Below are 27,191 nucleotides of genomic sequence, written 5' to 3' on the forward strand. Positions count from 1 at the left end.
CAGATGGCTTCCCAAGAGCAAAGTCAATGGGAAAAACTGGATTTGTTTAATGACTGCATGATTCACTTAAGGCAATACATTTGTAAAATCGAGTTTGACTCACTTAACAGCCACTTTGTTTAGCAACAGAAATTCTGGCCTCAATTGTGGTTTTAAGTCGAGGACTATCTGTATGGCGCCTATGTAGATTTCTCCACAACTGGATAGTTACTATTTGCAACAGTTGTTCAGTCACATGCGTACAAACCTCCCAGAAGATTACAACAGCCCCAAAGACTGCTTGTAAATCATCTGTTTAATTTGTGAAATAATTGGTGTATTCTGGGAATTGAAATCTAAAATATCTTGAGGGCATCTCATGATGGAAAGCTGAGCCATTCATTTTGGAGGCCTCAAAATATAAAGGAACAGTCTAGGATTGCACTTGAAGGAAAGGTAAAATTAGTGCCTGGTGATTTTACAAGTCAATTCAAACTTCATGGTATAGGAAATCTGGAGTAACCCATAAATAGAGATATAAGGGCTCTTACCTCGACATTGTGGGCATCGAACCTGTGAATTCCCACAGCTCCTGGTGTAATTTCCCTCACATCAAAATAAAAACCTAAATTAAATATTAGAAAAAGTAAACTTAGAACTATTAAGTCTTCAAAGAATTACAATTAAATAAATGTCAACCTCCCCCAAGATTTTTTTGCATTTTGATGAACGAACAAGGAGGTCCTTGCGTTAAAATGAAGTGACTGCAAACTGAAGCCACAACTATGTATACACTTCAGCTTTCCTTTGCTTTACAAACCTGCAAAGGTCATAAATTCAAAAATAGGTTGCTAAGTTACTTCTTCATCATGGAGCCTTTGGTCCTTTCTGCGCTCTCTGTGGTTTTTTTTGTTTTACAGACACTTCATTGACTAAGCAACATCATCAGTGCTAGCGAGTCTGTGGGGGGTTTCCCCGCTTGTTTATTATATACAGTAGCTCCCCTTACCGGGGGGCGGGGGGGGGGGTAAGAGATAGTTTTCTCCTTGGTAGTTCCCAGATTAGGATATTGTTTCTGTTTGATTATTTATCTGGTATTAATCCCTGCTTAGAAAGTCTTTTCGTTCTAGTCTTCTTGTTTTCCTCTTAGCTTTTTATTGCGTCTTTTGAATGTACGAATATGGTTTATTTCAACCAGACAAAACCAGACAGACAGCAAGCTGGCTGGGGAATTGTAGAAATCTGTACGTCTCAAAGATGCCAAGATAGAGAAACACTGGGCGAGTTAGTTCCAGCCAAGCCATCTGATGAGACAGGCAGAAGCACTGCCTCTCCTCCAATTGCTTCGTTCCTGGAATAAACCCCACCTAACTAGCGGATGAGAGGGGGGAAAAAATTATAAGCCTTGCAAGATACCTACCCACCTTTCCACCATTTCCAGCTGCTGTTGATTCAAGAGCTTTTGAGAATTCTTCCCACGAGCCCAACGCAAGTTCATCTCGGATCTTCTCTCGCATCAAGGAGCCATTCTTGTAGCTAAAACAACAGTACACAATTTCTTTGATTACTCCAAGAGGTTCAGTCAGAATTCTGAAGCAACGTCATTTTATTATTTGGCACGAGAAAATCAGAAAGTATCTGCAAGCTGCCAAGTAGCAGTGTGAATCTTAAGAAAAAAGCCTATTTTCACAAATATATATTGATACCAAGGCCAGAGGCTTCCTGATGCCTCACCATGATTTAACTTAAATGTGTAATAAATGAGGGACTAGATCCTTGAGTTTCAATTAATGGGATCCTATTGCTACTGCATTCCAGGTTCCAGCTCCTATAATTCCCTCAGGCATTATGGCCCATGGTGAACTATGGAAGTTTAACACCTTCTGCAATTGGAGAAGATTGGACATAACCGAACAGTCTCCTCTATAAACCAATTTACTAAAGTCTCTGGTGAGGAAAGATAATGCGTGCAATATTATTTTCACACACCCAAAGTTTTTGCAAGTTAAAGGATTTAGGTGTCCACTTCCGCTGCGTTAGTAACAGTGGTGGTGAAGCTATCTAAAACAAGAAAAATTGTAATTAATTGTAATTAATTAAAAATTGTAAAGATCTTCAAAGAAAGATCTTTCATTAATTTTTACAAATCAAGCAAAAAAATAATTTGTAAGTAATCTGAATAAATGGATTGTTCATTGCAACTTTGCCTGTGAAGTTATTGGTTTTTCCCTGGCACAGGGGGTCTTCAAATTACAACCATTCATTTAGCCATCGTTAAGTTGCAACGGCACTAAAAAAAGTGATTTGCAACAATTCTTCACACTTAAGATCATCACAACATCCCCACAGTCACATGATCAAAATTCAGAGTCACATAGCTCTTGAAAAGCAAAATTAATGGGGAAAGCCAGATTTGTTTCACAACCATTTTATTTACTTAAGAACTGAAGTGATTTGCTTAAAGAAGGCTGTAAAATTGGGCGTGACTCACTTAGCAATGAAAATTCAGGTCCCAATTGTGGTCATAAGTTAAGCACCATTTATATACAACGGAGGATGCAAAGATCTGTAATAATGCAATGCTTCATGCTATTATCTTCCTTTTTTGAGTAGTAAAGTACTTAGAATAAACTAACCTTTGGTCCAGTCCCCCTCTCTCAACCCAACCCATGTCATAAAGTAAACGAAATAGGAGGAAAATGGTTATTAGATACTCTCGCCACTTTGGGTTATTTATTAATATAATAAGGCAGGATTAAAAAAAACTAAATAAATAAAAATAAAGCTCTGAAGTACATTTTGAAAATAAAATCTGAAACATTAAAGAACTAGAACAAGTGACACGAATTTTGATTTTTATGAAGCTAATCTGATACAACGTGTAGTAGAAAGCCACGCACCAAAGTAGGGCCATAAATGCTTGAGAATCAACTGGATTACAGAAAATGTGACCCTCCAGAGCAGGGTTTGGCTCTTTAATCCAGAGAAACAGGGTATCACTAGTGCCGAGGCTAATCTGGGGAAGAAAATAATCAAGGTTATTAGCAGAAAAGCATAAAAAAGCAATACAGGAACTAAATCAAACCTATTTGTTTGCCCTACTAATCATCTTTAAATTACACATTGCAGCAATTGAATTCTTGTGGAATTGGCTTTGCTTGCCAGCTTTATATAAAACACAGAGCAGGAAAAAAAAAACTTCTAATGGTATCTAAGGATTTATTGTGGAAAATTCATGGCTACATAATCCTCAATGACCAAGAGCAACTTCAGCTGATAACTGAAGTGCCATTCCGATCACACATCAACAAGCAAGCTTTCTTATCACTTATACAGGTGATGACTTACAACAATTCACTTGGGGTCTATTTGAAGTTAAAATGGCACTGAAAAAAAAAAGAGAGACTTATGGGTGTTTTTCACATCTAACAACTGTTGTAACATCCCCCATGCTCACCTGATAAAAATTCAAACGTTTGGCAACTGACTCATATTTATGACGGTTAGTTAGTTAGTTTACTTTATTGTCATTGCATCTCATACAACAAAATCAAACACCATATTCCTGCATATCATGACCATGAAAATAAACACAAACACACATCCTTCACCCTCCACACAATGAATCGAAACCCGCAACACCACACCAACACTGCACAATACAGTAGAATTTAAAAGAGCTATTGTCCTAGGATAGAAGCTATTTTTCAGCCTATTTGTCCTTGTTTTTATTATTCTGTACCGTCTGCCAGATGATAATAGTTCAAACGAAGGGTTCCCAGGATGAGATGGATCTTTGAGAATGTTTTGAACTTTCTTAAGGCAGCGGGAGCTATAAAGCTCTTCCAAAGAGGGGAAGAGGGCAACTAATGATCCTCTGAGAGGCAATGACATTAACCCTCTGGAGTGCTGTCCTATCTGCCACTGTGCAATTGGCAAACCATACAGAGGTGCAGTATGTTAAAATGCTCTCTATGGTGCAGCGGTAGAAGGTCACCAGCAGTTTCTCATTCAATTGTTGTTTTCTGAGAAGCCTCGGGTAGTATAATCTCTGCTGGGCCCTTTTGACCAGGGCTGCAATGTGAGCACCCCAGGTCAGGTCCTCTTTTATGGTAACACCCAGAAACTTAAAACTGGCCACTTGCTCCGCTCAGTCTCCATTGATAAGCAAGGGCTGGATGTCTGACCTGTTCCTTCTATAGTCCACTATAAGCTCCTTGGTCTTATTGGTGTTGAGGACCAAGTTATTGTCTCCACACCATGAAAGCAACCGGTCCACCTCATCTCGGTAGGCAGACTCATCCCCCCCGGAAATGAGTGCCACCACTGTTGTATCATCTGCAAATTTAGTAACAGTATTACTAGTGTGAATGGGAATGCAGTCATGCACATAAAGTAAGGGATTCAACACGCAACCCTGTGATGCACCAGTGTTAAGAATAAGGGCTGAAGAGGTATGATTACCTAATCTGACCCTCTGTGAGTGTCCAGATAGGAAATCCATAATCCAGAGGCAGATTGAATGAGAAAGGCCAAGGTCCAGAAGTTTAGACACTAGTCTATGTTGAAGAATTGTGTTAAATTGCAGTATCCTGGGAGGAAGGGGGGGAGGGGTCATGTGATCCCTTTTGTAATCTTCTGATGAGCAAAGTCAATGGGAGAAGCCAGATTCATTTAACAACCATGTTACTAACTTAACTGCAGTGATTCACTTAACAACCACACCAAGAAAGATCGTAAAATGGGGCAAAACTCATTTAACAACTGTCTCTAAAACTGGTCATCAATCACTTTTTTTCCAATGCCGTTGTAACGCCAAATAGTCACTAAACAAACTATTGCAAGTCAAGGATATCTTTAAATGAATAGCGATAATAAATTAGTGGGCGGCTCATGACTAAGCAACGCCCACTTCTGTGCTGAGATAGATCATGAAATTTTGCTTCTCTAGATGCTACTCATGAGCAAGGAAAGATTTTAGGGACAGGGCCACTTCTATTCCACCAAAATCGACAGGATCAAAATACGTAACTCATTGGTGCTCTCTAAGCCTCGTGACCTCAAGGCTCCTAACCCAATTAACAACATGAATGTTAGTGAATGAAAATGGGGCACCTACTGCTATGTCTCCTTCAGAAAGTCTCATTCCAGCCAGAGACGCTGAAAATGCAAATAAAGTTCAGTTAAATAATAGACTATGCAAAGCATACGAACAAGAAAATACCCAGTGCATGTGGCAGAGACAATGCCAGGACAATTACACTGTGTCCAATATTTTAATATGTAACTAATACGATTTATAAAAGAAAAGAAAAAGAAAAATACCCAATCTGAACCATCATGAAGACCGGTAATACTGAAATAATCAATTATCATCTCTCAAGTTCTAGAGATTCTAGTTGGACCTAAGTACAGGTAGTCCTCAACTTACAACCATTTGTTTGTAAGTGGATTATAACTTACAACCATTGCACCATTGATCATAGTCACGTGACCAAACTTCGGAGCCTTGGTCCGAAGGTACTTTTTGAAGAGGCAACTGGACTTCCTTTGTTTTTCTTTGAAGATGTTTCGCTTCTTATCCAAGGAGCTTCTTCAGCTCTGAAGCTCTTTGTTGTGGTTTGCCAGCAGCAGAATTGGACAGTGGGGAGGAAAGGGGACCAGTCAGGGAGTCTGGAAAGGACTTGAATGAGGGTCCTGTGTTCGATGTAGAGATGGAGCCAGGACCATCTGGGGGTGGGGTGCTGCCTTTGGAGCTTCTGGAGTCTGGCAGCAGCAAGGCAGAGGACCCAGGGGAGCCTGTTCCCAGTGTGCAGGTGTGCAGAGCTGCTAGAAGGCGAGAGTAGCTGAAACAAAAGGGCCGACTCGGGAGTAAGGCTGGGTGGTGATTGCCCCTCCCATAAGGTATAAAGGACAGGCCAAGATGACAAAACCTTTGCAGGAAGCAAAGTAGTTCTGAGTCATCCTTGAAGCTCTTTATACTCCAGTTGGTTTTCTTGTACTTTGGTTGGTTTCTTTTCTAGTTAATTTGAGACTTTCTCATTCATAGTTAATTGGATACATTCTCAAAGATCCATCTCATCCTGGGAGCCCTTTTTTTCAACTATTACCATCTGGCAGACAGTACAGAATAATAAAAACAAGGACAAATAGGCTGAAAAACAGCTTCTATCCTAGGGCAGCAGCTCTGTTGAATTCTACTGTATAGTGAGGTATCGGGAGTTTTCAGTTCAATGTGTGGAGGGTGAAGGATGTGTGTTTGTGTTTATTTTCATGGTCTTGATGTGCACTGAAGATGGTGTTTGATTTCGTGTACGAGGTCCAATGACAATAAAGGAAACTAAACCAATCTACTTCTGTTTTGGCAGCACTTCACATAAAAGAAAGGTGGGTGCTTATCTCTAGGGACTGTTTGAGATTTGTTACCGGCTGGGAATGAAAACAATTCCCAGCGTTGCAATGAAATAGGTTTTGCTATTAAAACAAGTTTGTGATAATTACTGTTTAGGAAGCCTGGGTCAGAACACTCTTCTTTTTGGGATGAGTAGCGAAGAGTCTTCAAAGAAAATCAAAGAAAGTCCAGTTACTTCTTCAAAAAGCACTTTTGGGACAACCATGACCTGGATGACTGAGAATCTCCGTAGACATTCGGACACTTGGTAATCAGGATATATTTACAGCTCCTGCAGTGTCCGAGGGTCATGTGATCACTATTTGCATCCTTCCCAGATGGCTTCCAGAAAGCAAAGTCAAAAGGAAAGCTAGATTTGCTTAACAACCACAGATTCACTTAACAACTGTAGTGATTCACTTAAGAACCATAGCAAAAAAAAGGCATCAGATGCGACTCACTGAACTTGCTTTGCAATGGAAATTCTGGCGCCGGTTTTGGGTGTAAGTTGAGAACTACTTGTAGATTTTTCTTCTTTGAACGGCTGCATGCATTAAACTTTGAAAATACCAAGGTTTCTCCAGGAAATGTCTACTTTAACACATCGTTGAAGAAATTATTCATAGAGAACATTTTTGCTATGGAATAATTATACAGACATTTCACCTGCCTCCTCAAGATAAAACTGAACAAAAAAAAAAGTTCCTTGCTTCAGAATTTTAAACCTTCTTACCTGGATTGTCTCCAGTAAATGCTACTATTTTGCAGGCAGGATTAAACCCAAAGCGTTCAGTGTAATAGGGTGAAATTAAACCCTAAAGAATGAAATTTAACGATTATTTATAGAAACAAATGATATGATGATTTGGTTTCAGAACAAAACATTTTGAACAGAAAAACCAAGGCTCCCCCCCTTTAAAGAATGTTGGGACCTTCCCTTCCAGGTAACAGTTCCCAGTTCCCTTGGAAGAAAATCAAAATGATTCCGGCAGTTTGAATTTGCAAAAGGTGAATTATGTTTTTAATTGCTTATTATAAAAACCAGACAGGTTTAAACAAAAAATGGTTTGATGAATGAGTGGGTGGATGGAGTGGATGGGCTGGGTGGAGGGAGGGATGGGATGAGATGGTTGATACGTGGATGGGATAGGTGGATGGAGGGATGGGATGGTGGATGGATGGATGCTTCAGTCAGTCAATGGGTGGATGGATGGGATGGGATGGGATGGGATGGATGGATGGGTGAGTGGGTGGATGGAGTGGATGGGCTGGGTGGATGGACTGGGTGGAGGGAAGGATGGGATGAGATGGTTGATACATGGATGGGATAGATGGAGGGAAGGATGGGACGGGATGGTGGATGAATGGATAGATGGTTCAATCAGTCAATGGTGGATGGATGGGATGGGATTGGATGGATGGATGGATGGGTGGGTGAGTCAGTTGATAGGTTGGTGAATTGGTGGCTGGCTGGGTGGTTAGATGGGATGGGGTGGATGGATGGGTTAGTCAGTCAGTTGGTCAACAGATGGGTGAATGCATGGGATGGGATGGAGGGAAGGAGGGAGGGATGGGTCAGCCAGTTGATGGGTATATGGATGGGTGGGTGGGAGGGTGAGTGAGTGGTTAGATGGGATGGAATGAGATGGATGCATTGATACATAGATGCACGGATAGATGAATTGAGAGACAGAATTCGTAGCAAGGATCCATCAACACTACTAATAAGAAATGCCTGAAAATGCCTCTATTTCTTCCAAAGGTACCTGTGAATCAGGTGAACAGAGCCTGAATAAGCTATCTTCAGGAGAAATAATGACAATCTAAGTCAGTTTAAATCTATACTAAGGAACAGTTTGATCTACTGGTTAAGGCACCAAGAAAGAAACTAGAACACTATGGGTCCTGCCTTAGGCACAAAGTCAACTAGTTGCATCATTCTCTCATAGCCCTAGGAAAAAGACAATGGCAAATCACTTCCAAAACCTTATCAAAAACCCTCAAGGGATTCACCCAAGCAGTCACCAGGAATCAACATTGACTCATAGGGACAATGACAATAAACGTGTAGCATAAAATTTCCCATTGACACTCCAAATAAATACAGGATCTTCAGATTTTAGTTCTGATTTCTCCCACTGTTACACTTTTGCTTATTTGTTCCACAGTTAATCCTACCAGTATTTTGCTGGAGGGAACAGGTTGGCCCAGTTTTTTTCCCAACTGGGGTGCACAAGCATCAAGGCAGACTGGATTCCAAACTTTTTCCCGAATCTGCAATAAATTCATGCCAGATCCTGCAAGAGGAAAATAGAATTATTTTCCAACAGATTCCTTTAAAAAAGTAATCTTGCATAGATTGCAAGAGAGAAAGGAAGATGAAAAACATTAAAATTTAAATTCTGTGCATTTACTTTGATTGTTCCTCATCATCTGTTTAATGTTATTATTGGTGTATCATTTGTTATTATCAGACACATTCTGGGCATATGAAGCTTGCAGAGTAAGACAGACCTGAGAACAAAATAGAAACAGGCTAACAATCTTTTCCCAAAAAAAGCATATTGAGTAAGACAACTGTTACCAAAATCACAGCAAACAAACAACATATTTTGCTTTGAAGTTGCAGCATTAAATTGCCCAAGAAAGCGAGGGAAGCTACAGGTAGTCCTTGACTTACGACCACAATTGAGCCTAAGATTTCTGTTGTTAAGCAAGACAATTGTTAAGTGAGTTTAGCTCCATTTTACAATCTTTCTCGTCACAGTCATTAAATTGCTGCAGTTGTTAAAGCTACTAACACGGTTATCAAGTGAATCTGACCTTGCTTGTAAAAATGTCACAAAAGTGGATCACGTGACCCAGGGAACACTACAACCATCATAAATATGAGTCAGTTGCCAAGCTTCTGAATTTTGATCATGTGACCACAGGGATGTTGCAATGGTCATAAGTGTGAAAAATGGTCATGTTACAATGTTTAGTGCCATTGAACAGAATAGAAAAACAGTGTTGGAAGGGACCTTGGAGGTCTTCTAGTCCAACGCCCTACTTAGGCAGGAAATACTACACCACTTTAGACAAACGGCTGTCCAATCTCTTCTTTAAAACTTCCAGTGTTGGAGCATTTACAACTTCAGGAGGCAAGTTGTTCCACTGATTAATCGTTCTAACTATCAGGAAATTCCTCCTTAGTTCTAAGTTGCTTCTCTCCTTGATTAGTTTCCACCCATTGCTTCTTGTCTTGCTCTCAGGTGCTTTGGAGAATAGCCTGACTCCCTCTTCTTTGGGGCAGCCCCTGAGATATTGGAGCACTGCTATCATGTCACCCCACTAGTCCTTCTTTTCATTAGGCTAGACATACTCAATTCCTGCAACAGTTCTTCAAATATTTTAGACTCCAGTCCCCTAATCGTCTTGGTTGCTCTTCTCTGCACTCTTTCTAGAATCTCAGCATCTTTTTTACATTGTGGTGACCAAAAGTGAGTGCAGTATTGTAAGTTTGAACAGTCACTAAACGATTGTAAGTCCAGGACTAGCTGTACACATTTTTCTTATGCAGATACTTCAAAGTAGGGAATACTTTGACTAAGAAGTCTTGTCTTGCAGAATGTAGGTAGCCCAGAATTTGGGGCCAGAAGTTCCATTTCTAAGCAGTGCAGCTGTTAGATGAATGATCGTGGGACTATGTCTGATTTTACGATCTTTTCTATCCTGGTCGTTAATAAAATCACGGGGTTGTGAAGAACTCCAGCTTTCCCTGTTGACTTTGCTTGTAGAGAGCAAGCTAAGAAAATCACAAACGGTGATCACATGACCGCAGGCACTGCAACTATAATCAGCACATTGCCAGGTGCCTGAATCGCAGGGCCTGCGACGGAGATATTGCCACAGTCGAAAATGCGAGGACCAGTCATAAATCACTTGTTTCAACACTTGTTTCAACTTCAAATGGTTGTGAATTAACAAATGGTTTTAAGTTGAGAGCTACTTGTACAGATTTCCTCAAGGGAAGCGAAGGATTGCAGACCAAAAGTTACTGTAATGATCAAAGAAAGCGAAATGAAATTCACAACCTCATAGATATATATAGTGGGTAGACAAGACTGAGGCTAGGAGCTCTTTGCTCATCTACTGGTGGTGCAGTGGTTAGAGTGCAGTACTGCAGGCTACTTCTGCTGGCTGCTGGCCGTCTGCCATTGGGCAGATCGAATCCCACCAGGATCCAGGTTGACTCAGCCTTCCATCCTTCCAAGATGGGTAAAATGAGGACCCAGATTGTTGAGGGCAAGAGGCTGACTCTGTAAAACTGCTTAGAGAGGGCTGTAAAGCACTGTGAAGCAGTGTATAAGTCTAAGTGCTATGGCTATTACAACTGGATCAATGCACCTTCTTTATCTTGTCTGTCTTCTTTTTTTTACCTGAGGCCACCCATTGAAAGATCCGACATGAAATCTTCCTGGCAACGAAGCAAATTTTTCTATCCCACATTTGGGCTTTCTCTATGTCTATTGCCATTTTTAGTTTTGCGATCCAAGCTGTGAAGAACTAGGGATCAAGAGAGGCGTTTAGGATATAGTTGGAGGAAATGTTGGCGGATACCCTTCTAACAAAATTTTAACTGCCCTTAACTGTGCTAGAGTTTTTGTGAAGTCAGTGAGGATTAGCCTGTCATGGACTCTAATCCTAAGAGATCCAAGAACACCAACACACATGGACATAGATCTGAGAAGATGTTCAGATTTGAGAAGAGTCTCAAAATCTCTCCAGCAGATCGTCTCGTCGTGACTTTCAAAATCTCAGTAATATGAAACTGAGATTTAGTCCAGGCATCTCCAGCCATAATGCCCTCCTGATCTGCATTAATTCCAGATTTTGCAATCAACTGTTACAGTCCCAGTGAATCTGAAGAGTTGCCACTGGACTGGAGAATGGAACTTAATAAAAAAAAGAAGATCTGCAGCATTCTTGGAAGCTTTATATAGGAGGCGGGAGAAATACATTGTCTTGTTTTTCTGCTCTCATGTCTCTATTCTCTTTTTTTTCTTTTTAAAGCAGTGAAGCCAAGTATGCGTTTTTCCACTCCTTTCTCTTTTTCTCCTGCTTTCTCAGTTTCAGATAAACTTCCTTCAAAAGGAGGAAGGGGAGAGTGTGGGGCAGAGACAAATCTTTCCCGGTAGGTGTTGCTAGTTGTCGAGTATCCAAAGAGCAGAAAGGAGAAACGCTAGCCGAACTGCAATTCCCAGAGGAATTATTTCTCCCGTCTTCTCCATCTCCACTAAATAGAGGAGCCTTAAATCTGCTCCTCCCTGGAAACCTGCCAGATCCCCGGCTCCTATTGGAAGAAAGAGACACTGAAGGTGTCATGCCAACTGGCATGAGGCTGGTTCTCCTGCAACAGACCAGAAAGCAATTAGCAGGCAGGCAAATTGCCACGGGCACTTGCTCCGTCCAAAACTGAGGATTATGAACACTTTCCAAGCCAGGTGGGAGCTATTTGACAGATCCTATCTTCTGCTCTATCTGCAGGACACAGCATTTCATCATTTAAATGATGCCTCTTTTAAAATGCAGCCCCCAATAAACAGCTGAAACATTTCCAACCCAGCATCGAGTTTTAAAGCTTTCGTCTGCCTGGGTAATGCAAAAGGAAACAGGAAGGAAAGAAGAGTGATTCTGGAGACAGGGAGAGAAGTTCTTTGCAAGTAAGGCAGAGGTGGGCTGCAGCCGGTTTGGATCGGTTCACCCGTACCTGTAGTTCTGACCACCTGGTACTATCCCATCCTATATATCTCACTCTCTGGCTCACTCACCCTACCCACACATCCGAGCAGATTTCTACAGCTCACTCACCCTACTCACTGCAGCTGCCCGAGAAGGTGGTGCTGGAAGCCGCACGCATGAAATCACCGCATGTCCCAAGCCATGCGCAAACGCAGAAGGCACGTGCGCAAGTGAAGCGCACGGTTTTTTGTCCACATTTTCGATGCTGCAGTAGGCGAACCAGTTGTTTAACCCATTCCGAAGTAAGGAGTCACCTGAAAGAATCTAGGGGAGACATGATAGCAGTCTTCCAATATCTCAGGGGCTGCCACAAACAAGGGCACCTGAAGGCAGGAGAAGCAGCAATAGATGGAAACTAATCAAGGAGAGAAGCAACCTGAAACTAAGGAGAAATTTCCTGAGAGTTAGAACAATTAATCAGTGGAACAACTTGCCTCCAGAAGCTGTGAATGCTCCAACACTGGAAGTTTTTAAGAAGAGATTGGATAACCATTTGTCTGAAGTGGTGTAGGGTTTCCTGCCTAGGCAGGGGGTTGGACTAGAAGACCTCCAAGGTCCCTTCCAACTCTGTTATTCTATTCTATTCTATCTGAATGATTGTAGAGAAAAGGACCAAAAAAATAAAATAAATCCAGCACTATTAACAATTGTAGGATGAGGCCAAATAGGAGATTAGGGGATTGGAGGCTGAAACATATGAAGAACAGTTGCAGGAAAAAGATATGTCTAATCGAATGAAGAGAAGGGTACAGGAGATATGATAACTGTTTTCCAATAGCTAAGAGGCTGCCACAAAGAAGAGGGGGTCAGTCTGTTCCCCAAAACAACTGAAGGCAGAACAAGAAGCAGTGGGTGGAAAGTAATCAGTCTAGAAATAATGAGAAATTTCCTAATGGGAGAACAATTGATCTGAGCGATGGCTTGTCTTCAGAAGCTTTTGGTGTTCCAACGCTGGAGGTTTTTAAGAAGAGATTGGACAGCTATCTGTCCAAAATAATATTGCGCAGGGGATTGGACCTGAAGACCTCTAAAGTTCCTTCCAACACTGTTATTCTGTTACTCCGTTATTGTATAGAAAGCAGAAAAGAAATGGGAATTTATCTAAAGGGAACGGACCCCTTATCAATGACAATCAAACCGGTTGGGTGCTCTCCATTCTCATGAACCATCATCTCCTTCTTTCTAGAAGGACAAATAGCCTGGACTTAGCTTTTCAAAAGAGGCTCACAGCCACAAGAAGTGACAGCCGTGTCACCTCCTTTTGCATTACAGGTAGTCCTCAACTTATAACTAGTTCAAACTTATTACAGCACTGAAAAAATGAGGGCAAAAGAAGAACGGGACGGCAGAGAATGAGGTGGCTGGATGGAGTCACTGAAGCCGTCGGCATGAGCTGAAGTGGACTCCAGAAGATGGTAGAGGACAAGAAGGCCTGGAGGAATGTTGTCCATAGGGTCGCGATGGGTCGGATACGACTTCGCGACTGACAGCAACAATGATCGGTCCTTTCATTTATGACCAGTGCAGCACCCCAGTCAACTCGTCAAAATTCAGGCACTTTGCAATCAGCATGAGTTCGCAATAGCCGCAGCATCCCTGGGGTGATGGTGTGATCGCCATTGGTGGTGTCCCCAGCTAGCTTCCAACAAGCAAAGTCAATGGGGAAAGCTGGACCTGCATGATTTGCTTAACAATTGTGGTCATGTGCTTAACAACCATAGCACAAAAAAAGGTTGTAAAATCCAGAGCGACTCATTTAATAACAACCAACTTAGCCATAGAAATTCTGGTCCCAATTGTGGCTGTATGTCAAGGACTACCAGTAGCCAGTGGATCTATGCTACTCTTCAAATTTGATACCCAAAAATGTTTTATGCGCTACTCTTCAAATTTGATACCCAAAAATGTTTTATGCGGTTCAGGAGAAAGAACATAGCACCTGCTTGCAATAGCTTAAATAAAACAGTATTTCTCAACTTTAAGATGTGTGGACCAACTCTTAGAATTCCACTGGCTGCAAAATTCTGAGAATTGAAGCCCATTCATTTTAAAGTTGTCATGGTTGAAAAACACTGGCTTAAAATAATGTTTCTCTCGCCCAGAATTACATAGCAACTACCTAATGCAGCCAAGAAGGTCTCCCACTTCACCCCAAAGAATAGGCTGGTTTAAAAGGGTGTAGATGGGTACCAATTCATACGCCTGCACACTCCAAAGCACTTTTTGGAAAACAAATTTGAAGCTCTGAAAAAGCCTAATAACCAGCCAATGTCAATCACGGAATTCTAGAAATGTGGATAGCCTTTTCTGCCTAATATATGCTGTCTGGAAAGAGGGAGATACCCAGGATAACACATAGCCAAGCAATTAAATAGATGGCTAACTCTTTTTTTCCCCCTTCCTTTAATCCTTTGATCAAATTTATATAGCTGCCCATCTAATGAGAACTGACTCTAGGCAGCCTATAGTAGACAATCAAGAATACTTGTTTATAAAGCTCAGAAATGTTTTATAAAATGAACACAAATCTGGGAATATCTCATATATTTTTGTCAAATTATTTTATCCTCTAGCTGTAAATGTGCTAATTGTGAGTACAAAACAGAAAGCGCAACCCTCTATTAAAGATTAATCAATTAAATTTTACTACAACGTAAGACTTTCGTGGGTTATGCTTATTTCATCAGGGGGAGGGGAGAAGGAACAAGGAGGAGGAAGAACATGGAGGAGCAACATGAAAAAGGAGGAGCATGGAGGAGGAATGTGGAGAAGCAACGTGGAGAAAAGAGGAGGAGGAAGACGAGGAGGAAGAGGAATGAAGGAGAAGAACCATGCATGAGTAGTATGGAGCAACATACAGGAGGATTACGGAGAAGCAACATGGAGAAAGGAGGAGGAGGAATGTGAAGGAGGAGATTCATGTAAGAGTAGCATGGAGCAACATGGAGGAACAACACGGAGGAGAAGGAATGTGAAGGAGATTCACCGAGGAGTAAGAGGAGGAGGAGGAGGATGGGAAATGAGGAGGAGGAGGAGGAGAAGACATGGAGGTAGAGCGAGATGGAGGAGCAACAAGGAGAACGAGGAACATGAAGGAGGAACGTGGAGGAAGAGAAAGAGGAGGAGGAGGAAGAACATAGCGGAGGAGGAATACGGAGGAGCAAGATGGAGAAGGAAGAGAAGGAGGAATATGGAGGAAGAAGAACTACAAGAAACATGGAGAAGAAACAAGGAGAAGAGAAGGGGAGGGGGAGGGGGAGGAGAAACACGGAGGAGGAGGAATGTGAAGGAGATTCACGGAGGAGTAAGAGGAGGAGGAGGAGGATGGGAAATGAGGAGGAGGAGGAGGAGAAGACATGGAGGTAGAGCGAGATGGAGGAGCAACAAGGAGAACGAGGAACATGGAGGAGGAACGTGGAGGAAGAGAAAGAGGAGGAGGAGGAAGAACATAGCGGAGGAGGAATACGGAGGAGCAAGATGGAGAAGGAAGAGAAGGAGGAATATGGAGGAAGAAGAACTACAAGAAACATGGAGAAGAAACAAGGAGAAGAGAAGGGGAGGGGAGGGGGAGGAGAAACACGGAGGAGGAGGAATGTGAAGGAGATTCACGGAGGAGTAAGAGGAGAAGGAGGAGGATGGGAAATGAGAAGGAGGAGGAGGAGGAGACATGGAGGTAGAGCGAGATGGAGGAGCAACAAGGAGAACGAGGAACATGAAGGAGGAACGTGGAGGAAGAGAAAGAGGAGGAGGAGGAAGAACATAGCGGAGGAGGAATACGGAGGAGCAAGATGGAGAAGGAAGAGAAGGAGGAATATGGAGGAAGAAGAACTACAAGAAACATGGAGAAGAAACAAGGAGAAGAGAAGGGGGGAGGGGGAGGAGGAGAAACACGGAGGAGGAGGAATGTGAAGGAGATTCACGGAGGAGTAAGAGGAGGAGGAGGATGGGAAATGAGGAGGAGGAGGAGACATGGAGGTAGAGCGAGATGGAGGAGCAACAAGGAGAACGAGGAACATGAAGGAGGAACGTGGAGGAAGAGAAAGAGGAGGAGGAGGAAGAACATAGCGGAGGAGGAATACGGAGGAGCAAGATGGAGAAGGAAGAGAAGGAGGAATATGGAGGAAGAAGAACTACAAGAAACATGGAGAAGAAACAAGGAGAAGAGAAGGGGAGGAGGAGGAGGAGGAGAAACACGGAGGAGGGAGGACATGGAAGAGGAAGAGGAGAAGAAGGAGGAAGAACATGGAGGAGGAACATAAAGGAGCAATATGGAGAGGGAGGAAGAGGAGGAGGAGGAGGAGGGAGAGGGAAACCTAGAAGAACGTGCCCTAGGAAACCTAGAAGTCTTAGAAAATTGCACAATGGTTTTAATAAATAAATTGCAGATATTTTTGTTTGCCTTCAAACGGTTATGAGCCCATTATCATGTGTTTTTCTGTCCCGAGAACTGAGGCTTAACAATTGTTTGGGGAAGATAAAGAAGGAGAAAACTGGTCCCACAAATCAACTAGCACTTTTTTTCTAAACGCACACCTTCAAGAGCTGAGACCAGGAATATAAAACCCAGGATATTTTCCAGCCTGACCAATGCTAACTCTTTGAACTGCACCATTCCTAACACGCTGTTTTGTGCAGAATTAACAACTCCTCATGCACAAAGTAATGCATGACTCAAGAGATTGTTTTCATCTGTTACATCATTCCACCAGCACCTAAAAGTAATGATAATGTGGTTTTCCGATGAACAGGATACTGAAGAGAGAGTAATGAATGAATTTATTAGATGTTTGACAGCATGGCTGTAGATGTCCTTTGTAGAAGCATGGGACAAATTACGAAAGAGCTAATTAATTAAATGCATTTGATTTGCGTGGAACAAAACTGATCGTATTTAATAAATTGAATCTTGTTTTACCCATCGTTATATTCCAGCGAGCTACGTAGTAGGGATTTTTTCAGTTGAGCACCTCTTCACCTTACAACAATTCATTTAGTGACCATTGAAAGTTACAATGGCACTGAAAAAAGTGACTTATGATCGTTTTTCACACTTAACAACCATTGCAGCATTTTTTGCCTGAAAAAGTGTTTACTTCCAGTTTCTGGTAAAAACACCTATGGCAGACAATAGATTTGCTTAATGACTATGGTATTCAATTAATGACTGTGGATTCGCTTAATGCCCATAGTGATTCATTTAACAACTTCCCCCCCCAAATATCCCAAAATCAGGTCAGTCATATTATGACCTACTTAACAATCAGCATGACTTACAACCATAATTCCTGGCTTAATCATGGGCATAAGATGCATTTGCAAGAGCGTACATAATAGTATCTTTAACTACTACAGACTCTGTTTGCATATAACAATAGGAATGTACTAGTTTTTATTCTTATTAATGCACTTTTTATTTATTTTGAAATTGTTTATTAATTAGGTCTAAATCTCAGTTCTGTCAAGACAAGAAACACTCTGACCTCTGCTCAGTTAAAGTTGGCTAGAAGTGTCCCAACAGTGCTAGGAAGAGCCGCCAAATGACTTGGCATCTCAGCATGTTGAATGAGAAAAGGCAAAAGAAAACACAGCACATCTGTAACAAATCTACAGAAGCCAGAAATTTTCTCATTGTTAAACAAAATAAAATCTTTGCTTTGCTTGACAGGAAGAAAGTGAAATCCCAAAGAGAAATGGAAGCAGAAACTTCCTTCTATGATCTTAATAAAGAGTTGAAAAAAAAATTATTATTATACAAATAATAAAACTAACTTATAACAAGCTGAGAAAGCAGTCTCATTAAAACAGCTGCATCTTTCCTAAGCACATATGGAAGTCTGCTGCACTGCTGCACAATCTTAGGAAAAGATGCATTTGGTTTAAGATACTGTATTTTGTTTGTTTATTAAATGTGTAAGCCATCCATCTTGACAAAGGTGACTCTTGACCAAAGTTATGTATCCATAATTCCTCAAATCATTTCCTAACATTTGAATCTGAACTTCAGTAGAGCCTTAAATCAGAAGATGTCTGGAAGCATCATCAACACCACAGACAATATGCTATCCTTCAAAAAGACCTTGACTAGGTATCAGAATGGTCAAACAAATGGCGACTTCAAATCTCAACAAATAAATGCTCTGTCAGAAAATAAAATGCAAGCTTAATAGTCAAGACCTTGTTGATGATCCAAACTCTGTCAAGGATCTTGGAGTACTCATCTCTAATGATCTAAGTGCTAGAGCCCACTGTAACTACATAGCCAAAAAGGCATTAAGAGTGTTAACCTAATCTAGCTTTTTCTCTGGTAATGTTACACTACTAACTAGAGCATACAAAACATTTGCTAGACCAATACTTGAATACAGCTCATCAGTCTGGAACCCACATTACATATCTGATATTAATACAGTTGGGAAAGTCCAGAAATATTTCACAAGAAGAGTTCTCCGCTCCTCTACTCGTTGCAGAATACCTTATGCCACCAGACTTGAAAGTCTAGACCTAGAAAACCTAAAACTACGCAGCCTTCGGTCCAATCTAAGTATAGTATATAAAATCATACATCGCAATGTCCTACCTGTCAATGAATACTTCAGTTTCAACCATAACAATACAAGAGCAAGCAATAGATACAAACTCAAGGTTAATCACTCCAAACTTGATTGCAGGAAATACGACTTCAGCAACAGAGTAGTCAATGTCTGGAATACTCTATCTGACTCTGTGGTTTCTTCCCCAAACTCCAAAAAGTTTAACCTTAGACTGTCTACTATTGACCTCACCCCTTTCCTAAGAGGTCTGTAGGGGGTGTGCATAAGCCCAACAACGTGCTTACAGTCCCTATTGCTTATTTTATTTTTCTTATATGTATCCATGTATTCATAACTATGTTTTTACTTATACCTATTACCTTGTAATCAATTGACAAACCAAATAAAATTAAAAATAAATCAATTATTTATAACTAATAACAGTTCTTAAAATGCCAACCAGAAGTACAGAACATTCACCCCCACTTTATCTCTCATTAATTGGCCATATCACCACTAATCTTGGTTTTCGAAATTTAATTGGTACCAAACCTGGTTGCCTCCTCTCATGAAATCTGTGAAAATGTACAAGTATTCATAGGCCTTAGAAGGAAATTATCTCCCAGGAAATGCTAACTTTGGCCTAGGGTTAAAAAATTTGGGAACAGGGATGAATTAATTTCTAGTCTAATCAAGCTTTTAGTCACCTTCAAATGATTTGCTGCTGAATCCTTGCATCAATATCTCCTTTGAAGAACAATTATTCCTCAAACGCCCTTTGATATCGTAAACACCCAAACTTTATAGGCAGCTGCTGAAAGGGTTCTTGACTGCAAGTCAAGTTGGGCTTGCAAATTGAATTGTGGTGGGATTCCCAGGAGGGAGGGGCTGCATTCCAGGAGGACAAGAGACAGCAAAGTTTAGATAATTTGGTTGGGGAAAAGAGAATTAAGGAGGCTCTTCCCTAGCAATACAGGTAGCCTCGACTTACAGCAGTTCATTTAGTAACCATTCAAATCAGTGGTGGGATTCAAAAATTTTTTTTTACTACCAGTTCTGTGGGCGTGGCTTGATGGGTGTGATGTGGCTTGGTGGGCGTGGCAGGGGAAGGATACTGCAAAATCCCTACTCCCTCCCCACCCCACTAACCTGCTTTCCAGCTCCATTCTTTTGTGCAGGGCAACCAAAGAAGAGCCAGCCAATCAGCTGGGACTCGGAGGGCAGAGAATAGATGGGGGCGGGGCCAGTCAGAGGTAGGATTTGCCAGTTCTCCGAACTACTCAAAATTTCCGCTACGGGTTCTCCAGAACTGGTCAGAACCTGCTGAATACCCACCTCTAGTTCAAATTTACAATGCACTGAAAAAAAGTGACATAACCATTTTTCACGGTTACCACCTATGTATTATCGCCATGTTCGGGTGATCAAAATTCAGACACTTGGCAACTGGTTCATACTTACGACTGTTGCAGTGCCTTGTGGTCATGTGATTCCGCTTTTGCGACCTTCTGAGAAGCAAAGTCAATGAATCAGTCACAGTGATTCACTTAACAACTGTGGCAGGGAAGTGTCTGAGTGCGCAAAGCTTTACTACATGAGACAACCCAGAAGCAATAACAGCAAACAGAGGTTTATAATAAATAGTGGTTTTATCTAGAAAAGAGTATATACTATACATACACAAGCAGCAAATGAGAGCATGGAAGAACACACAGTGAAAGAAAGACGCCCTAAGAGGGCCTCTTTTTATTATATAGGCTCTTAAAGGAATAACAGCCAAAAACTTTGCTGATTCATTCACATCTTTACATCGCAAGATCTAAAATGGACGCTTACCATCAAAAACATCATCAAAAAAGCACAACAAAGAATATTCTTTCTGCACCAACTCAGAAAGCCCAAACTGCCCAAGGAGCTGGTGATCCAGTTCTACAGAGGAATTATTGAGTCTGTCATCTGCACCTCTAGAACTGTCTGGTTTGGTTCTACAACCCAACAAGACAGACACAGAAATCAGAGAGTAATTAAGACTGCAGAAAAAGCAATTACTACCCACCTGCCTTCGAGGACCTGTATACTGCACGAGTCAAAAAGAGGGCTGTGAAAATATCTACAGAACCCTCACATCCCGGACATAAACTGTTTCAGCTCCTTCCCTCAAAATGACGCTTATAGAGCACTGCACATCGGAACAACTAGACACAAGAACAGTTTTTTCCCCAAATGCCACCACTCTGCTAAACAAATAATTCCCTCAACACTGTCCAACTATTTACAAAGTCTGCACTGCTATCTATTAATCTTCTCATCACTCCTTATCACCCAATCCCCTCTCAGTTGTGACTGTATGACTATAACTTTGTCGCTTGTATCCTTATGATTTATATTGACTGTTTCCTAGTATGATTTGATTGCTAATTGCACCCTATGACTATTATTAAGTGTTGTACCTGATGATTCTTGACTCTTGATTAATGTATCTTGCCTTTTTATGTACACTGAGAGCATTTGCACCAAGACAAATTCCTTGTGTGTCCAATCACACTTGGCCAATAAAGAATTCTATTCTATTCTATTCTATTCTATTCTATTCTATTCTATTCTATTCTATTCTATTCTATTCTATTCATCATTGCATCAGCTGGTCAACTCTTAAGTCACTATTATCCTGACAGAAAGATCGTAAAATGGGGCAAAACTCACGTAGCAAATGTCTCACTTAACAACATAATTTTTGGGCTCAATTGTGGTCGTAAGTCAAGCACTGCCTGTACTCAGATGAAACTGCCTGTACACTGCCTGTACTTTAATGACGAAAGTTTTTGCTTTGGTTTGGTTTCTGTTTATAGGCAAGGATCAATAAAGAAAACTGATCAGAATGTACAGGTAGTCTCTGACTTACAACCATTGTTTAGTGACCATTCAAAGTTACGTTGGCACTGGAAAAAGTGACACGGCCAAGTTTTCACACTTGCAAACATTGCACTATCCTCATGCTCATGTGTTCAAAATTTGGATGCTTGGTGTCTGGTACTTATTTATGACAGTTGCAATATTCTGGTAGCCTGTGATTCCCTTCACAAAGTCTCAAAAAGTCAATGGGGGACCCTTATTCATTTAACAACCGTATTACTAACTTTTTAACAACTGCAGTGATTCACTTAACAACTGAGGCAAGAAAGGTCTTAAAATGGGCCACTTGGATACTGTCCCACTTAGCAATAAAAATTTTGGGCTCAGTTGTGGTTTTAAGTTGAGGACTACCTGTGTTTCTTTGTTCTGGAAGCCGGACAAAAATAATTAAATGAATACTAACGGCGAAGGAAAAGGAAAACCTTCTTAAACACAAGCTTTCAACCATCCTACAGCGGAATCATCCCTTGTTTAATTTTCATGACGCGCTGTCCAACAGTTTAACCGGGCAGAATGTATTTCCAGTGTATAGCATTTTATTTTAACCTCCTGTGAACTCTTTGTGAGCCTGCATGTGTGTGAGACACACACACACACACACACACACACACACACACACACTTGCACAAGAACAAAAAAGGGGAAAGATCCATTCTTCTCGTTTAAACATTAATTAACTACCATTCTAATGGAGCAATGCCCCAAAGTTTCACACTAAAGGTCACCTGTCACTTAAAGTTCTTTGCAGCCACCGTGTGTAACTACAAAATAACAGAAAAGCATGGTCTCCCAGCTCAGGGGTTTATCAACAACTACAAATCAGGGCCAGTGACTGGATGAAAAGTAGATTCAATAAGAAGATGAACAAAGAAACTCAATAAATAGATAGAAAGGATACACTATCTCGCAGCAAGCCCTATTGATTTATTGTTGAAGTAGGCCCAGAAACATAGATGCACTTATATGAGTAAGATTTCAGCAAATACCAGGTAGGTGCCATTTAATACACCTAGCTACCCTTAGATGATTTTCAGACATTAAGGGGGTTCAGTTCTTCTCAGTTCTTAAATGGCATACTACCATAAAAACCAAAGCATGCTAGTCCAGAAGTTGTCCTTGACCTACGACTATAATGGAGCCACTTCACGAGTCGTAACCAATGACAGTTGTAAAACAAGTTGGTTCATGTGACTGACCCAAATTTACAACCCTTTTTGCAACAGTCATTAAGCAAATCCACACTAGGGATACAGTTTTGCCAGAAAAGCAGAAGTTCCAGTTTTTATCAAAACCCTGAAACCGTTTTGCTTTTCATCAAAGAAGCTTCTTTGGTTCTGCCTGAAGCTCCTTGGATGAGAAGTGAAAAATTTTCAAGGGAAAAAAAAAAACCAAGAAAGTCCATTTGCCTTTTGGAAATACACCTCACATGCCTAATGTCGTTACAGTGGTAATGTTCTGGATGACTGAGAATCTCCACAGATACTAAAACGGCAGTAAAAGCAGCCATGTTGCCAACACTCGAAATTCAATCATGTGACCACGGAGGGTTTTTTTTTTTTTGACCATTTAAACTTTGAATCTGGGTGCTAAATAGTCTCAAGGTAAGCCAGAGGTGGTATTTAGTAGGTTCTGACCAGTTCTGGAGAACCCGTAGAGAAAATTTTCAGTAGTTCGGAGAACCTGCAAATACCACCTTGTACTGGCCCCACCCCCATCTCTTCTGTGCCTCCCATTGAGTCCCAGCTGATCGGCTGGGTCTTCTTTTGTTGCCCTGCACAGGAGAACGGAGCTGGAAAGCAGGTTAGTGGGGTGGGGAGGGAATTGGGATTTTACAATACCCTTCCACTGCCACACCAACCAAGCCATGCCCACCAAGCCACACCACGCCCACCAAACCGGGCACACAGAACCGGTAGAAAAAAAATTTGAATCCCACCACTGAGGTAGGCCCATCGTAACTTCAAACACTCAAAACAGTTACTAAGGGGCCATTCTTAACTGAAGAACTACCTGTATTGGATTGAAACATAATTTAGAAAAGTTGATAGGAAACCATTTTTGTATTCTTAGAGAGGAAGCCAAATCAAATTGTCCAAGTATTTATCAGGAATCTGGTTCAACTCAACAGGGACTTTATCACTGATGGACCAAGAAATGTGAAGATGGCAGCATTTGATTTGTCCAGTAATAGTGAAACTGGCTGGGTCATCGCTAACAGATTCCTCAGTCAGAGCCTTTCAGTATGTGAGAATGAAGATACCAGATTTTTAAATTCAATGGGGACTGTTTGGTGACCCAGACAGCTCAGAGCCTGGGGGTGGCTTAGCTTGACTGATATAAGAGTTAGTTTGTCCTTGGATCTTTGCTTCTGTGATTATGACTTCTGGATTCTGAGTTCTAGTTTAGACTCCTATTGCATGGGTATTGTATACATGCATCATACTGCATATCTAGATGTATATACACTGCTCAAAAAAATAAAGGGAACACAAAAATAAGACATTCTAGATCTGAATGAATGAAATATTCTTATTAAATACTTTGTTCATTACATAGTTGAATGTGCTGACAACAAAATCACACAAAAATTATCAATGGAAATCACATTTAGCAACCCATGGAGGTCTGGATTTAGAGTTACACTCAAAGTTAAAGTGGAAAACAACACTGCAGGCTGATCCAACTTTGATGTAATGTCCTTAAAACAAATCAAAATGAGGCTCAGTAGTGTGTGTGGCCTCCACGTGCCTGTATGACCTCCCTACAATGCCTGGGCATGCTCCTGATGAGGTGGCAAATGGTCTCCTGAGGGATCTCCTCCCACACCTGGACTAAAGCATCCCCCAACTCCTGGACAGTCTGTGGTGCAACGTGGCGTTGGTGGATGGAGCGAAACATGATATCCCAGATGTGCTCAATTGGATTCAGGTTTGGGGAACGGGCAGGCCAGTCCATAGCATCAATGCCTTCATCTTGCAGGAACTGCGGACACATTCCAGCCACATGAGGTCTAGCATTGTCTTGCATTAGGAGGAACCCAGGGCCAACTGCACCAGCATATGGTCTCACAAGGGGTCTGAGGAACTCATCTAAGTACCTAATGGCAGTCAGGCTACATCTGGTGAGCACATGGAGGGCTGTGCAACCCCCTAAAGAAATGCCACCCCACACCATTACTGACCCACTGCCAAACCGGTCATGCTGGAGGATGTTTCAGGCAGCAGAACATTCTCCACGGCATCTCCAGACCCTGTCACATCTGTCACATGTGCTCAGTGTGAACCTGCTTTCATCTGTGAAGAGCACAGGGAGCCAGTGGCGAATTTGCCAATCTTGGTGTTCTCTGGCAAATGCCAAACATCCTGCATGGTGTTGGGCTGTAAGCATAACCCTCACCTGTGGACGTCGGGCCCTCATACCACCCTCATGGAGTCTGTTTCAAACCATTTGAGCAGCCACATGCACATTTGTGACCTGCTGGAGGTCATTTTACAGGGCTCTGGCAGTGTTCTTGCTGTCCCTCCTTGCACAAAGGCGGAGGGGTAGAGGTCCTGATGCTAGATTGTTGCTCTCCTACAGGCCTCCTCCACGTCTCCTGATGTACTGGCCTGTCTCCTGGTAGCGCCTCCATGCTCTGGACACTATGCTGACAGACACAGCAAACTTTCTTGCCACAGCTCGCATTGATGTGCCATCCTGGATGAGCTGCACTACCTGAGCCACTTGTGTGGGTTGTAGACTCCGTCTCATGCTACCGCTAGAGTGAAAGCACCACCAGCATTCAAAAGTGACCAAACCATCAGCCAGAAAGCATAGGAACTGAGAAGTGGTCTGTGGTCACCACCTGCAGAACCACTCCTTTATTGCAAATGTCTTGCTAACTGCCTATGCTTTCTACCTTTTGTCTATTCCATTTGCACAACAGCATGTGAAATTGATTGTCAATCAGTGTTTGTTACCTAAGTGGACAGTTTGATTTCACAGAAGTGTGATTGACTTGGAGTTACATTGGGTTGTTTAAGTGTTCCCTTTATTTATTTTTTGAGCAGTGTATATAAAAGCGGAATACCACTCACACATCATCACAAAATCTCCACAACTGTAAAGCCTACAAACTTGAAATTTGGCGCGTATGTTCCTCTTGGCTTCTAGATGCTCACCAAGAAAGGATTTTTCAAAATGACCATCAGACCATGACTATTTCGTATATTATTATTAACATGCTTTGATGCTAAGGAGTTCTACTCCCCCTTCCCACCTGAAAAGAAATCTGTTCCAAATGCAAAACATGAGCAGAGGAGAGGAGTTTCAATTTTAGTTTCACAGCAGCAACCAGCTTTAGTACAGAACAGTTGAGCTAAGTCCACGCCCAGGCTCCTTGCTGTCTCCTACTTGCTCACAGCAAATACTGTTTCAGTTTCCAAACAGACCTCAACTCTCTCACACACTGACAGGATGATAGCCAGATGAATACCAATGGATGCTGGTGGGCAGAAGCAGAATTTTTTTCTCTTATTTTCCTCCCCCAAAACTAAGCCTGACCACATAGTTTCGTAGCGAAGCACAGGTATCAAGCTACTTTGTGCATACTTTGTACATAGTTTGTCCTTGGATCTCTGCTTCTGTGATTATGACTTCTGGATTCTGAGTTCTGGTTCTGACTCCTACTGCATGGGTATTGTACTCATGCATCATACTCTATATTATTGTATGTAAACAAGTTTCTTCTATAAATGAATCCTGCTGAATTATTAACTTGTGTGCTGGTTGGATTGCTACAAACTCTGACAGCCCTTCCTCTTCCAAGATTTCTGTTTATCTATATACAATATTTTCTCTTCAATCATGTCTTGATTCTCAGAAACTACATGAAGAAATCTCTGGACTTTTCTCGGGAAAGGTTTTCAGAAGCGGTTTGCCATTGCCTCTTTCCTAGGTTGAGATGAAAGACTGGCTCAAGGTCACCCCAGCTGGTTTCATATATAAAGCGGAACTCAAACTCAGGACCTTGCGAATTCAGGTTGATGCCTTCACCTCTACACCAAACTGGCTCTCTTCCCTTTTTTTTTTAACTTCCATGCAATACTAATTAATGGATCAGAAAAGTAAGATTCTTCCAAGCTACCTGACTACACAAGTGTCTATTTTGCTAAAGTAAAGGATTATTTCCCAGTTATGTTTTTTAACTTTGCCAAAGAACAGAGCAATAAAGAAATAATCAAAGTCAGAGGCAAATTGGATCACCTTGAGGATTTGGTGGACAGTGGATTCGTGAGTAGGATATTAATACATCTCCAGCCTAGAAGAATGTTATTTGTGGTTGATTCAGAAAGCACAATAAATCAAATGACACATTTAAGTCGATTAGTCTCAAGTTTCTTGCTTTGAAAAAAAAAAAATCCACACAGAATAAACAAAAATATGCCTAATGCTTTGGGGCACTTCTTTCCACGAAAATGAATAAAAATCAATCAACAGGAGTATAAAACGTTCTATAGGAAGAGATTTGCATCTCCTGAAATGGATTAAACTTCATTCCAGATTGTTCATTTGTGATACACGTTGTCGGGTAGAATTTACTGGATTTTTTTTTA

The 27,191-nt window shown here is 41.4% G+C and overlaps 1 protein-coding gene across 3 annotated transcripts in view; it reads right to left on the reverse strand.

Moving 5' to 3' along the window:
- XYLB (xylulokinase) overlaps positions 1-27,191 on the reverse strand; it is a 133,953-nt gene that overhangs the window by 72,675 nt on the left and 34,087 nt on the right. For all 3 annotated transcript variants that reach the window (XR_015740281.1, XM_087917419.1, XM_087917420.1), the window contains 6 exons: positions 8,549-8,667; positions 7,104-7,185; positions 5,099-5,139; positions 2,880-2,995; positions 1,400-1,515; positions 531-604 (listed from right to left, as the gene is read on the reverse strand). Coding sequence is in view for 2 of the 3 variants with exons in the window: in XM_087917419.1 (XP_087773545.1) it covers positions 531-604; positions 1,400-1,515; positions 2,880-2,995; positions 5,099-5,139; positions 7,104-7,185; positions 8,549-8,667 (548 nt within the window). In the remaining variant the exon portion in view is untranslated. The remainder of the gene's footprint in view (positions 1-530; positions 605-1,399; positions 1,516-2,879; positions 2,996-5,098; positions 5,140-7,103; positions 7,186-8,548; positions 8,668-27,191) is intronic.

The sequence above is a fragment of the Pseudonaja textilis genome, chromosome Z, assembly GCF_049901715.1.
Source record: "Pseudonaja textilis isolate UNSWEBS1 chromosome Z, rPseTex1.2, whole genome shotgun sequence".
In the NCBI taxonomy this organism is placed as follows: domain Eukaryota; kingdom Metazoa; phylum Chordata; class Lepidosauria; order Squamata; family Elapidae; genus Pseudonaja; species Pseudonaja textilis.